Source organism: Hippopotamus amphibius, chromosome 6, assembly GCF_030028045.1.
Source record: "Hippopotamus amphibius kiboko isolate mHipAmp2 chromosome 6, mHipAmp2.hap2, whole genome shotgun sequence".
NCBI classification, from domain to species: domain Eukaryota; kingdom Metazoa; phylum Chordata; class Mammalia; order Artiodactyla; family Hippopotamidae; genus Hippopotamus; species Hippopotamus amphibius.
In genome coordinates, this window is record NC_080191.1 from 51,522,166 (window position 1) to 51,537,059 (window position 14,894).

A 14,894-nucleotide genomic window follows, 5' to 3' on the forward strand; every position below is an offset into this window, starting at 1 on the left:
TGATAATCACTGATGCGGAAAAGAATAAAGGAAAGAGAAGGAAAGGAACTGAAGACAGCCTAAGATACTGTTGGGACAATGTTAAACATGCCAACATTCGTATTATAGGGGTCCCAGAAGGAGAAGAGAGAGAGAAAGGACCTGAGAAAATATTGGAAGAGATTATAGTTGAAAACTTCCCTAACATGGGAAAGGAAAGAGCTACCCACGTCCAGGAAGTGCAGAGAGTCCCAGGTAGGATAAATCCAAGGAGAAACATGCCAAGACGTAGAGTAGTCAAATGAACAAAAATTAAAGACAGAGAAAAGTTATTAAAAGCAACAAGGGAAAAACGACAAATAACATACAAGGGAACTCCCATAAGGTTAACAGCTGATTTCTCAGCAGAAACTCTGCAAGCCAGAAGGGAATGGCCTGATATATTTCAAGTGATGAAAGGGAAGAACCTACAACCAAGAATACTCTAGCCAGCAAGGATCTCATTCAGATTCGACAGAGAAATCAAAAGCTTTACAGACAAGCAACAGCTAAGAGAATTCAGCACCACCAAACCAGCCCTACAACAAATGCTAAAGGAACTTCTCTAAGCGGGAAACATAAGAGAAGAGAAGGACCTATAAAAACAAAAACAAAACAATTAAGAAAATGGTAATAGGAACATACATATAGATAATTACGTTGAATGTAAATGGACTAAATGCACCAACCAGAAGACACAGACTGGCTGAATGGATACAAAAACAAGACCCATATATATGCTGTCTCGAAGAGACTCACTTCAGACCTAGGCACACATACAGACGGAAAGTGAGGGGATGGAAAAAGATATTCCATGCAAATGAAAATCAAAAGAAAGCTGGAGTAGTAATACTCATATCAGATAAAACAGACTTTAAAATAAAAAATGTTACAAGAGACAAGAAAGGACATTACATAAAGATCAAGGGATCCATCCAAGAAGAGGAGATAAAAATTATAACTATATATGCACCCAATATAGGAGCACCTCAATACATAAGGCAAATGCTAACAACTATGAAAGAGGAAATGCAAGACAGAAATAGAGACATAGATGTAGAGAACAAACACATGGACACCAAGTGGGGAAAGCAGGGAGTGTTGGGGGGGAATGAATTGGGAGATTGGGATACCAAATTGTACACTCTAAATATATGCTGTTTATAGTCTGTTAACTGTATCTCAATAAAAGTTCTTGAAAAAAAAAAAGAAGAACTTTCCTTTGCAGTCACAACTTGGCGAACTATTTGGCTCAAGAGGTCTAGCTTTCAGCCTGCCTGGGCTTTTGACAGGCCTTCCTCATCAAGCTAAATTATTTCTAGTTTTGGATTTAAAGAGAAAAGAGAGCAAATGACTGACTTCCTTTCACTTGAACACTTAGAGGCCATTGTAGGGTTATTAACTGATCTACTTTCATTATTGTGTCTCAGGGAATAGGGAGGCCTGAGGAGAGGGAGAGAAATGGGGAAGGGTGGGTCAGTGGAGCAGTCAGAACACACAGTTATCGATTAAGTTTGCTGTCTTTACATGGCTCTTGGTGCCCCAAAACAATTACAGTAGTAACGTCAAAGGTCACTGATCACACCTCACCATAACAAATGTAATATTTCAAACTTTTGTATTATTACTATGAGATTTACCAAGATGTGACATAGAGACACAAGTGAGCAAATGTTTTTGGAAAAAATGGTGTTTGCAGGCTTTCTCAGTGCAGGGTTGCCAGAACCTTCAATTTGTAAAAAATGTAATATCAATGAAGTGCAAAGTACAATAAAACAAGGTATGCTTGTATTTTAAATCTTGCAAATTTGGAAGTACAAAATATTTTCTTAGTTATTATTCAGTAATATTTAAGGGAGGTATTTGAGATACACTTAGGAGAAACCACTTTGAGGTTTGTTGAGAGTCCCTATGATGTAAAAATCACCAAATTTATTACCGAGTATTCTCCCTCAAGTGAAGTCCAAGAAGAAGTATATCATATACCCTCAAATTGCCAACTTTTAACAAAATCCTGTGGTATATCTAATGTCCTTGAAAAATAGCCAGTTATGTCTTTTGGAAGTTGTTTCTTATTTAACTGATGACTGCTGTATTAGTTTGAGGTGTTTAAATATCAGAATACTCCTATATTCTTATCTCAAAACTAATGAGCATAGTATCAATGCCAGCATAGTCTGCTAACCTGCTGGATTTTTTTTTTAATGGACTGTCATTAAATACATACTGTAAATAGGAGGTAAAACTGCACTTATATAAACTTTTGGTGTGATGTGGTTTTGCTTTTGTTTTTTAGCAGGTCTGTGTGATATTAGTGAAGGCACTGTAGTCCCAGAAGATCGCTGCAAATCTCCGACTTCCGGTAATTTGGTTTTTATTTTATTAACAATTATAATTCTACAAAAAATACAGCTTGTCAAATTTTTATAGCCAAGCATTTAAAACACACCTACAAGGAACTTTTGTGTCACATATTTATTCTTAAAATCATAACTGTATTCTTTGCATTTTCATTAAGTGAAAAGAAATGCATTAGATAAAAATCTACAGCTGTTACCTGTTAAGAGTCGTGTAACTGTTTACTTAGCTTTCTAATATTTACACTTTTGGGGGGAAAATGTATTTTACTTCTTACCACTCTATCAAAGGTTTAGTCATCTACAGTCTTGTCTTTGTTCTTGGCATGCCTGGAGTCATCTGGTAGAATAGTACTCTCATCCTTGAATAATGTCCGTTTAAATGTTATGAAAGATTTTTTAACACTTATTATCTAATGGTGACAGTGGACAGTAAGAATAATTATAGACTAGTTACATTGGTTTTTGTTTTTGATCAAAGTAATATGTGACATAATTTTATAGGTATATTAAAGCATCTGTCCTTTCCTACCCATATATTGGTCTTATGTAACCTATATATATTTATATTTCAGAGGAATATTACTTTTTGGGTCTCCTTAAAATTAAGAGGATCCTGAATTTACTATTATTTTGGTAGATTGACACTTTGCTAAAATGTAATAGGGTTATTTAACTTCGTAATTTTGACTGATGTATTTATTAAATCATCCTGGCTGGGAATTTTCATCAGCTTTCTACTGGAAAGGTTGTTCTTAGCATAAAATAGCACTGTTCTTAGACAGATTGTGATCCTTCCATAGGGTGTTCTGCTACATCAGAAATAATTTTAAGAATGCTAAAAGTTGAGAGGTACATTTTACTTTACTCCCTCATATTTCAGTTTACCATTTGGTTGGATCTAGGACCATAAAAGCTTTTGTGAGGTTTTCTTTTTTAAAATTGCATTTTCCTGATATTGCTCAAGTTAATTATTTCTTCTCTTAAAATATATGCACCTCTAGTTTTCTTAATATTTAGATTTCATATTTAAGTTCCCTCATTACACTAATAAAACGTGGAATATAGGAATCACTCATATCATTAACAGCACCCAATGTTAAGGCTGGACATCAGTAGAATAACAATGAACAAATAATATGGAGCAGTATGTACTTGCCATCTCACAGGACTAGAGTTATTTCTAAGTATAATTTAGAATTATAATATTTCTTAATTATTACTGTTCTTCCTCCAACCACATACAGTACTGTTCTGATCTTCTCACCTTCCCTAAAGCCCGCATGAATGCACTTGTCAATATAAGACTGTAAGCCAGATTGGATAACTTGGACACATGATATATTGTCTTTCAATATATTAAATGATCATCAAATGTGCAAGATTCAACCCAAATAAATTAATACTCCTTTTCATCCTAAATCAGATTTTCAATAGGTGTGTATATCTAGCAATTTGGAGTAACCCAACAATAGGTAATTGTAGATAAATATATGAGTACATTTAAATATAAGTATTCAGTAGATAAATATAAAAAGTGCATGGTGGTATAGACCCTCCAGATTCTCTCTTTTGTACCAGAGAAACTCAAATATCATTCAACATTTTCAAATATACTGTGCTCTTTGGTTCACGTGAAAAGATAATATTGTTTTAACATGCAGAAATTTATATGACACTAGGCATTTTTTTAGGTGAGTTTGAAATGTAAAGTAAAAATTGTGACCTCAGAAATCATTGATAAATCACAAATTCTCATCTTTAGATATAAACTCTTAGTTTAGTTTAGTCTTTGATTCTGCTCTGAAGGATAGAAGAATTATCTGAAGAGTTATATTCATTCGTGCATATCAGGAAAGACTGCTTTTACAAAAAGCAGACCAAACTTTAGTAGACAATAGTTGTACCTAAAATATGTTTCATATACCAGGAGCTGGATGTCAGTCATGCATATAATAAGTATTAAGAACTACCATAGAAACTAGAATAAAGTTCTGGAAATAATTACTAGAAAACAATGTTTGTATTTATGAGAGGAGAAGAAATGTATAAAAGTGGGTTGGGAGTTCAACTGAATCCCTCAAAAATACTAAGAAGAGTGCTCGCTTCGGCAGCACATATACTAAAATTGGAACGATACAGAGAAGATGAGCATGGCCCCTGCGCAAGGATGACATGCAAATTCGTGAAGCGTTCCATATTTTTAATACGGGGATATGTGTATAAAAACAGATGATTGAACTTGGTGTACCCCCAAAAGAAAAAAAATACTAAGAAGAGGACCTCTATTATAAAAGTGAAAAGTAGCCATATGCCCGTTATCAAAACCAGCGTATTCATTTGAAATAATACATCTAAGCGAAGAGAAGCTTTTCTGAAAAGCTTTTAAATGCCATAACCAAAATTTGTGATCTGAGCAGTTTAGCCAAATAATATCAAAGCTGTATTCAAAAATCATCCAAGTTATGAATATAGTTTTCCCTTTCCACTTACTTTTAAATAAACCAACAATTGCTCTGAAATAGAAATATAATTCTGCCATTCTGAATTAACATCAAAAATTATTTCTGCCGTCTCCATTTGATCTTTATTTCAAAGAACTCAGATTGCTTCCCTGAGCACTTTAGTAATGTTGGGATATTTTTTAGTGCTGCATCCAAAATTTATGTGTATCTGTGTATATATGTATGCATGTGTATGTGTATATATATATATATATATATATATATATATATATATATATATACATTTCAAAGTGAAGAAAACCCAGGGCTACATACCATGAGATGGTGCCCTCAGGAATTTCCATGTACCTTAGAAAAAAACAAAAGCTGTATGTATTTTCTGTGTTTATTTAATCTAATTTGTAAAATATATTCAAGTAGGAAATGCTAAAAACATTTTTGGAACTTTTTCATGAGCTGTCACAGAAATTATGACAACAGGTGGTAGGCATTTTCAGTTTGGGGAAAAATATATCTGCTTCTTTTATTTACATTTATAGCTTATGTTGCCTATTTTTATGTTGGAAGTACTGAACATTTTTATAATTTTATATTCATGTTTAGATATGCTCTCTTGCTATTACTCCGATATGAAATATATCAAATAAAACAAGTATTAACAAATTTTTGTACATTCATGTGGTTATGTAGTATCAGAGATGAATAATATTTTAAAGTATATATAACGTCTCATAACCATTATCTTCCGATTATGAAAATATAAATCCATATAAATATAATTCATTGTAAATCTGAATTATATTTATATGGAAAAGTAGTGTACCTGTTTCTATTCCTGAAAATGTTTCTGAGCTCCATGTTACTTATGTGATATTTTTTGATATAGGATTTATGAGGATCTATAAATGCTATTTAGCAAAAATAACATAGGTTTAAAAGAGTAAGTTTTATAAAGACTGTTTTAGAAGTAATTGGATCCTGCCAATGCTGACAGGTTTTACTTGGTCTGAGAAGAGACTTCAAGGATATTTTCCACCTGGCCAAAAAAAGAAAGTACAATTTTGGCAAGGAAGGTCAAATTTTGACCTTATTTATTAAGGCTCAGTACTTTCACTGGGATAAAAAAAGAAATCAGCACAGAAAAACAATTTTATTCACTTCCAGTTATGTTCTAGAGATACTCACTTCTAGCAGAAAAGCTTTATTCATTCAGCAAATGTTTACTTAGAGATTCCTACTTGCAAAGCCCTCCACTGAGTCCAGAAGAGATGCTAAGATCAATCACATGGGGTCCCAGATTTTCAGTTCAGTTCAGTGGGAAAGGTCAGGTGTATGTAAACTTAAAATATGATGTTAAGTGATTAACATCATAACAGAAGTAACAGGTAAACTTTTACAGGAATTCAAAGGAGGGGAAGTGATTTATAGCTGGAGACGTGAAAATTTTAATGGATGAGATATTTGAAATCTGTTATAAAGAATAGGTAGTTTGACTCTAATAAAATGTCAGCTTTATAATAAAAGATTCCCTTTATAATAAAAGATTTGTGTTAGAAATTAAAGAAATACAATGAAAATTAGGAACATCTTTTTAAGGGAAAAGGACTTTATAATAAAAGATTTGTGTTAGAAATTAAAGAAATACAATGAAAATTAGGAACATCTTTTTAAGGGAAAAGGACAAATAAAATTTTCATTATAAAAATATTTGGTGAACTTTTTAAAAGTCACAGTTGAAATAAAATTAAATATTTCTTACCTCATTAAATTTAAATAAATATTTGAACATATCTAAAATGATAAGTATTTTAAAGACCTCTATGGTAATAGTAGAATTTATATATGATTTTAAAGTTTTTACCTAGAAAGCTAACTCTAAAATAAACTTTACAGGTATAGTACTTATACAGGATTCTGTGTGCTACTAGATAAACCTTATCAGTTAACTAATATCAAGAATTTTTACATTTTCTTTCAGAAACAGTTAACTCCTTATATTTTTCTTGTTTGTTCTGTAACTTATAATGTATATCAAGATTTTGCCAAATGATTGTAACTTATGGAAAAATTATTATACACTAGAGTTAATATTTATATATACTAGAGTTTGGTCGACCATGAAAGATAATGCCCTACTATTGCTATTCTTACTGTAATATTATAAGAATTATTATTAACTATATACGTGATATTTTCTTGTGGCCAGTAGTGTGGGAGTTTGTTTTAGGGATTACCAGATGACTTTGTTTGTACTTTTCCCTGTGACAACTCAAGTGTTTGTGACTGACGTTGTGCCTGTTCCTTCCATTGTCTTCATTTGTGTAGGTTCTTCATCACCACACAATTCAGATGATGAACAAAAAATGAATAATTTTATAGAAAAGGGTATAGTATCTTCATTTTAAAGTATTTTCTTTTAATTACATTTAATTTATTTAGTTTACTTTGAATAGATTTTGACATTTTATATCAAAATATTATTTTCAGTGAAGATCAAAAGCAGAAAGTTTTCCAAGATGGTAGCCAGTGATATAGGTAGGAAATAGACATTTTTATTTTGTTTCTAATCCTTGCTATATGCAATGCTAACTCAATACCAGAAAATTATCTAATGCATTGCATTTTGTATATATTAATTTGTTACTCCTGTGCTAAGCAATAATCTCTTGGGCTGTGTTTCTTCTAAACTCATTGGGGCAATAATTATTAAAAATCAGTTAAATTGGGGTTGCAGTTCTTCCTCTAACTTAACAGTGTCAATTGTTCTATTAATTTTTATTTTTGCTTTATTTTAAAATAAAGCAGGGTTCAATTTATGCCATAAGTAGTACAATTTCATACTCCACAGGTTTTGAAATTTTTTTCTTTATAATTTTATTTGTATTTTTTCCTACCTTTATTCTGTCTTCACATTATCAAGACTCTGGATTTCAAGGAAAATGGTTCTTTAAAATACTTCCAATCTGTAATCTGTACTACCCTTGGGTTAAATGGGAATTTTCTAGGACTCCTTTCCCCCAAGTAAAAATGAGTGATACTTTGAAATTAATTACTCAATCCAAGATTTTCAAAGTTTCGGACTGTGGGATAGAATATATAATTAAATTTTAGGGACATAATCAAACTAGGGTTTTTAGTAGTTAAAACTTGAATTTTGATCTTTAGAAGCCTGAGAAACACCATTTTACTAAAAGAAGACATTTAACCTTTGATTTAAATCCAAAAATTTTATTATACTGTTAATATATTCCTTATTTTCCCCAAAACTCCCACCATATATTCATTGAATTTTATTAAATTGGATGCATTTATAGACAGCTGGAATAGATTTACTTTTTTCCAACTGATAAAGTTTAATATGCAATAAATTTCAAAAATTTTTAGAAGTAGCAGCCATATTGTTTGCATGTTGTAAATTGAACCCTGTTTAGTCATATTAACATTGGCTGGTCATTTTTTGAATAAGACGGTTTATTCTTGGGCAAAGGGCTCTTCATTTATGGAGAATCAATTATGTACCTCTTTGTATTTGTTGTACTTTAGTGAATCATTTGGTAACATTTAAATCACTTTCATTGTGTATAAGCACTATTGCATAATTCTTTTTCAACCAATTTCCTTTTTGGTATATACTATCTTAATAGTACTTTAGAGGTTCTCTTACTGTCATGTAATGTCAAAAGTTAGAAGGGATTTTCCTACTTATAGTTTATCAAAGAACTTGCAGAATTTAATTACCTAAGAATTTTACCTTTCATGAAAGTTACTTTGTATATAATTAAATTTTTTGAATAATATATCTGTTTGATTTTTGATCCTGGGGTTATGTTTGTTTTGTTAAATGTATTGACTCACTTTCCATTGTTTTCTGTGTTATGAATAGCATATGTAACATGGAACATCTGAGTGTGATTGTTTGAAAGACTTCAATTAATAAATTTCTTAGGATTGAGAATATTATTGGAAGGATAGTTCTTTAGTAACATAAAAAAGAAAGCAAGAATGTTATCAGCAAATTTCTTTGTCATTGGCAGTTTCTATAGTTATACTTTTTGGAAACGTATTAACTTTATTCAGCTTTTTTCAAACTTATGTTACCCATACAGTTATACATAATTATTTTTCATCTTCAGAAACCACTGTTATATCTCCTATTTTATATATAATTTTACTTGTTTTCGGTTGGAATCTTTCGGTATTTTTTTATTGAAGTATAATTGACTTACAATATTATAATAGTTTCAAGTGTACAACATATTGATTCAGTATTTTTATACATTATGCACCATACAAAGTCATTACAGTATTTGTGACTTTATTCCCTGTGCTATGCATTACATCCCTGTGACTTTATAACGGGTAGTTTTTTAATTCCCACGTATATCCCAAGGTATATAGAAGGCAAGCTTACTTCTCAATTTTTCCTTCATTCAGGTGGAGACTATGTTATGTTAGGTTGTAAAGTTTTTGCAGTTTAAAAAAAAAACAAAAACACGGTTTATCTCCCTACACTAGTGTCTAGTTTTGTAGTAAGAGTTACTATAAAATATGCTACTGAAAAACACATAAAATATTGATGAAGCATTGGAAAAAAATTCATAGAATCTCCTAAAGACTTCTCAGTCAAGACCTTTTTTCTGTCCATATTTAAAGCTTAATTGTATCAAATGTGCCAGGACTCCTTGAGCATTCTAACCTCACTATGTTTCCTATCATCCAATCCCATACTCTCTCTAAAGTATCCTGAACCTCATAAAGTTATCGCCTTGCTCTTCCTCAGTCTACAAACATTTATTGCTTCAGCTTAGGCAGTTATACTGTGGCCTAATAAGGGGAGGCATAAGAATTAAGCCTTGAACTCCAAGGTTGGCCCTGGTAAAAGAACAATCTTAAGTGGAAGGCTGACAGAATGTTTTGGATCTGAAGTTTTGTCCCTAAGTTTCACCTGCTTTCTGAAAGTAACTGCTGCTTGTGTCATATCAGAGAGGGCAGGGCCTGGAGATGTACAGGATGTCATTCTCACTTTAACAATCTAACCCAACCACGGAAAAGCAACTGTTTTTTTGCTGCCCAACAGTACAGCTGAGATAGCTGAGACGATAACAATTTTTTAAAAATATACTTAACAACTACAATTTTCCTGGCACACTGTACCAACCATTTACAAATACCTTTTCCTTATTTAATCCATTCAGTAACCTCAGTTAGCTACTTACTGTTATTTCCCTGCTTTACAGATGAGGACACTAAAAGTTAAAGAGTATTATATAGAGTATCTGTTGGTTACACAGCTAGCAAATGTCAGAGCCATGATTTACAGTGAGGTTGTCCAACTCCGCTGTTTGTCCTCTTCAACACTATACTGTATTACCTCTTAAGAAAATTTACTGAGGGCTGAAAGGATTCAAAAACAAATCTATTGTGTGATTTGGAAGTAAATAATCTGGTTATGACCCTGTTCTATATACATGGTAACCTGGAAAAAAGATGGCTTGTATTAAATTCTGTCCGAGCACTAGGTCATGGGTGCCATCATGGTACCCATCACCCAAATATAATATACCGTACCTGGAAGTCTACCTTCCTCAAAGAGCAGACTCAAGTGAGAGTAACTAGAGTGAACAGTAGAGTTCCCTAACGCATCTGCCCAAAGCCTGGCTTCATGGTTTGTTTCCTGACTGACAGCTAACTCAGATAAATGATACTGACAATGACTTCATTGTTTGTGCATGAGAGTAGCAGCCTAAAAAGACATAACTTCAGTCTTGTGAATTTAACAGTAAAAATATAGCAGAGTGTAATGCAACTGCAGCATTCCTATGCATGTAATACACAGACAGTGATTTGTTTTGCCTGTTCATACCTTGTGATTAATTTTTGTTAGTAAAATCTTAATGGCCAGCATTTGCAAAATCAGTAATTATTCCCATATTTAGTTAGGAATTTTTATAAATCATTTAGAAAATAAGATTGGTTACCAATTTTTATTTGTTCATTATTTATATTTTATAAAATTTCAGAAATATTATATAAAGATTTTTATCATTTGAAGTGTACTTAAAAATAGTCCTAAAATATGTATCTTTGTTAAAGTATTAAACAAATTTTTAAGTATAATGATATATTTATGAATAAAATATGCTCCAGATGTTAGCATTGTTTGGTAGATTTTGAAATTACATGATTAAACTTCTCTAAAGATTATTTGATTTCATTATAAGTCTGTTTCATTCTGAAAATAGATTTCTATCTGGATTCTATAGTGCACAACCCTGCCCATGCCCCATTTTATTACTAATTTTTGTATAGAAGAAATGATTATCAAATTGATTACATGAAACTGTGAGGGGGGAATAATACTGGAAATTAAAGAATAAAGATTCAAAGGTATGGTGACTTAATTAGTGCTGTGCCAAAACAAAATAATAGCTCTATTTAATGACTGCCTCCTAAATTCTACATATTATACTAGATATTTGTCATATGGTATTTATTAATATAGGAGAGATAATACCTCCAGAGCCTTTTTTATGTCTCAGATTTCTGAATTAGCAGCTATTTGGGGAATGATTGATTTTCTTTCTTAGCAAAAACTGAAGTAATTTTTTAAGTCTTTTTATTTATTTTCTAAGTCTTTTTAAATAAAGATAATGTCCAAGTGCTGTTTTCATGAGTTCTCCTATACATGAGTCCCAATGATTGCTTTTTCACATGAAAGTGTTCTAACAGACTTAAATCTGTTCTGTATCATTATATTCTGAATCACTAACTTATTAAATCTTACAATTTTAAAGCAGCTCAGGCTCCCTTTATTTTTCAAGAAAAGAATTTGAGCCTCAAAGAAGTTAAATGGCATATCCAAAGTAATATCCGATGGTCATGCCTTAGTCAAGATCAGAATCCCAGTCTCTTGACTGTATACTATAGCATATCCCTACTCTCATATTGTATGGTTTCTTCTTGTGCTGTCTTCCCAATTCCCTTATATTTACAATTTGAAAAATAAGTTCTCAGAGGTTTGTTTGGAGTTTGCCATATGAATTTGAAAAGGTATGTATGAAATTGAGTAGAATTTTAAGTTTTAAAATTATTCTAATTCATTCTAAAACAAATTAGTACTGATATTTCTAGTTTATATTCCCCAATATTCAACCCAAAATGTGGCTGCTGCATCTATAGAAGTTCATCTTTATATTTAGTCCACAATATGGCCATTGAAAGAATAGAAGCTCACCTTGAAAGAGAAGATGAGTCAAGTGTGCAGTAGTACCATTTTTACAGGTAACTTTAATATTTTCTACTTTGAAAAAAGATTATTGCTTATCCTTAATTGGTCAAAAGCTAGATTTCATAGATGGGTACTTTAAAACCGTTATACAGGTTGGAGTTCCTCTAAATGAATTCTTTTTTTTCTTTTTCAGGATGACTAAAATCTGAAGAGTATAGCATATTGTGTACTCAAACTCTAATTCTATTTCTGAGTGTATTTTCTGTCAAATTTCATAATAAAATCTGCTCAGCAAAGTCTGTTTGTGTTTTATATACCAGTACTTACTGTATGTGCATCTCTCCATAGAATCATCTTTTTCTTACATTAGGATATACAATGATCTTTCTAGAAATAACTTGCTGTTTCCTTCCTAACACAAAGAAAATCCAAATTAGAGTTACATTGTTGAGATAATTTTTCATCAACTATTGTTTAAACAGAACTACTAATATGGCAGTTTATTTTCTGTCATTACTTATTGTATTTATTTGCTAGAGTTGCTATTGGAAAATACTGCAAACTAGTTTGCTTAAACAATAGAAATTTACTTTCTCTAGAAAAGTTATGGAGGCTAGAAGTCCAAGATCAAGGCATTGACAGGTTTTTTTTTTCCTTCTGAGGCCTCTCTCATCGGTTTACAGATGGCTCCCTTCTTGCAGTGTTCTCACGTAGTCTGTCTTCTAAGCACATGCTCCCCTAGTGTGTCTGTGTATCCACATTTCTTTTTCTTATATGTAGCAATCAGATTGACTTAGCACCCACATTTTGTGGCCTCATTTCAATTTAATCACCTCTTTAAAGGTCCTGTCTCCAAATAGGTCACATTCTGAGGTAGTGAGGGTTAGGGCTTCAACATGTGAATTTGGAGGGGATAATTCAGCCCATACCACTTATTATGTTAAGTTTATATAATACCTTCTATAGGAAATGCTCTGAGATGTTTTCAGTTATGGTGATATCCTAGATGTTAAGTTTTATGAATTTGTGAAAAGTATATAGAGATAGGAAAAATATTGAAGACAAAGCTCTAGGAGCTGAACAATTAAGAGAACTTGTAATAGCCAGATCTTTACCAGACTGATATTAGTATCTCTTTAAAGTTTCTCCTTCATTTTAGGTAATGGATAAGTGTTTTGTATTTCCAAAGTTGTCTTTTTGATTAATAAGCCTATATTTAATTTGTCCTCTTTTTCTCTTCATTTCATTTGTGAAGAAGTTCAGCTTCTTTCTAAAAATTCCAATAACAGTTTTTGTTTATTTGTATTTTCATTCATTGCCATGTTTATTGAACACACACATTAAGTGCTAGACACATACATAGATGCAGTATTTTGCAAAATAAATTCTGTTTCCAAATTCATAGAATTTATATTCTAGCATGGGAGATAGAAATTGACATTATTAGTTCAAATGACTATTAAAATAATGTGTGATAGGAGAGTTTCTGTTTGGTCCCACTTTCTCCCTTGGATTGCTTGCTCTATCCTACAAGCAGACTTTTAGTCTTTTTTTTTTAATTCTGATTACTTTTATTTAATATACATACATTTCAACATTATGCTTGAAAACAGTTGCATTGGATCTCTACAGGTGAGAAAAGTGATATTGTCACTTTATTCTAACTGTTGAACCTCTCGATATAAACAAAGATTCATTTGCTTTTTTGGTGTCTTCTTCATACTGTGATAATAAGTCATTTTACTTTTTAGTGATGGTACATTGTTTAACATAAAAGAAGTCATATTCTAAAAAGCACAAGTTATAGTTCTGTTTTCCTTTAAGAAACCTTCCTTAGAAAATAAGATGTGGAACACAGTGGGTAGAAAAACTAAAAGAAAATTACAACGCATCTCTTAATTTCAGAGAAGCAATAAAAATCTCTGTAATGGAGAAACTTTTCTTTGCAAAGAACTAAAAAGCATCAACCATGACAAAACTGTCCTCTATGGTATAATGTCCAAGCAGTCCCCTTACCTTCAGATTTGCTTCTTTGGAACATCATGCATCTTTACTTGGTATTGAAACTACCATTACAGACATGACTACTGTGATCTGGTGTGACTTCATTATTCTTTTCGATCAAATGCAGCTCTTTACTGCTTATTCAGCCAGCCAGCTTGATAGTCTCATTCAGGTTTATAAGAAGAAAGAGCAAACACTCAGTTAATAGCCTACTTAGACACATCTCTGACTCCAGTTTTCTTCAGATTGAAGAAACTTCTTTACTGTCATTCTCATTGTTTCTGCTATGGACAAAGGCATAGAGAAAGGGAGCTATTTTTATAGTTTCTAATGACAAAGAATTTCAAAGCAAGGAAGATACTAAGTACCAGAGTTGAAGGGTTGAAGAATACACAGATGAATAAGAGAAAAACAATTTTCCTTCCAAGAACTCATTCAGATCATGTTTTCAGTTTGAAAACCTCAGTGAAGCTGAGTAACTTCAAAGCATGAGCAGAAGTTTCTTTGTGTCAGTGTGATGAAGTCAGCTGACAAGGTTACATACAGTTGGCAAGCGCTTCTGAGACTCCTGAGAAGTAAAAATAAGAATTTCAGAAAATTCTGGGTAAAGTCTACAACTGCTTCCTCACAAAATTACAACCAGAGTATAGTTTATAAGCCAGGAGGACTAACTAGAGGTTTTCCAGAGGTAGATCTGCCTCTTGTGGACCTGCCACCAAGGAGGTTGACTAAACAGACCTGAAAACAAGGATATTCCTCAGAAGTACTCCCAAAGACTGAAAGATAGAACCAGAGAGGCAAAGTGATTGGCCTAAGGTCACA

At 32.1% G+C, this 14,894-nt stretch overlaps 1 protein-coding gene and 1 non-coding gene across 7 annotated transcripts in view; both read left to right on the forward strand.

Annotated features, from left to right (window-relative positions):
• The window catches only part of STXBP5 (syntaxin binding protein 5), a 177,540-nt gene that overhangs the window by 129,393 nt on the left and 33,253 nt on the right, over positions 1-14,894 (forward strand). For 2 of the 6 annotated variants that reach the window (XM_057738146.1, XM_057738151.1), the window contains exons 19-21: positions 2,315-2,380; positions 7,166-7,225; positions 7,328-7,375. In XM_057738146.1, the coding sequence (XP_057594129.1) occupies positions 2,315-2,380; positions 7,166-7,225; positions 7,328-7,375 (174 nt within the window). The remainder of the gene's footprint in view (positions 1-2,314; positions 2,381-7,165; positions 7,226-7,327; positions 7,376-14,894) is intronic. The other 4 variants (XM_057738147.1, XM_057738148.1, XM_057738149.1 and 1 more) reach the window with 4 other exon arrangements.
• On the forward strand, positions 4,474-4,580 carry LOC130856274 (U6 spliceosomal RNA). Its single transcript, XR_009054552.1, has one exon. It is a non-coding gene; the product is annotated as a U6 spliceosomal RNA (small nuclear RNA).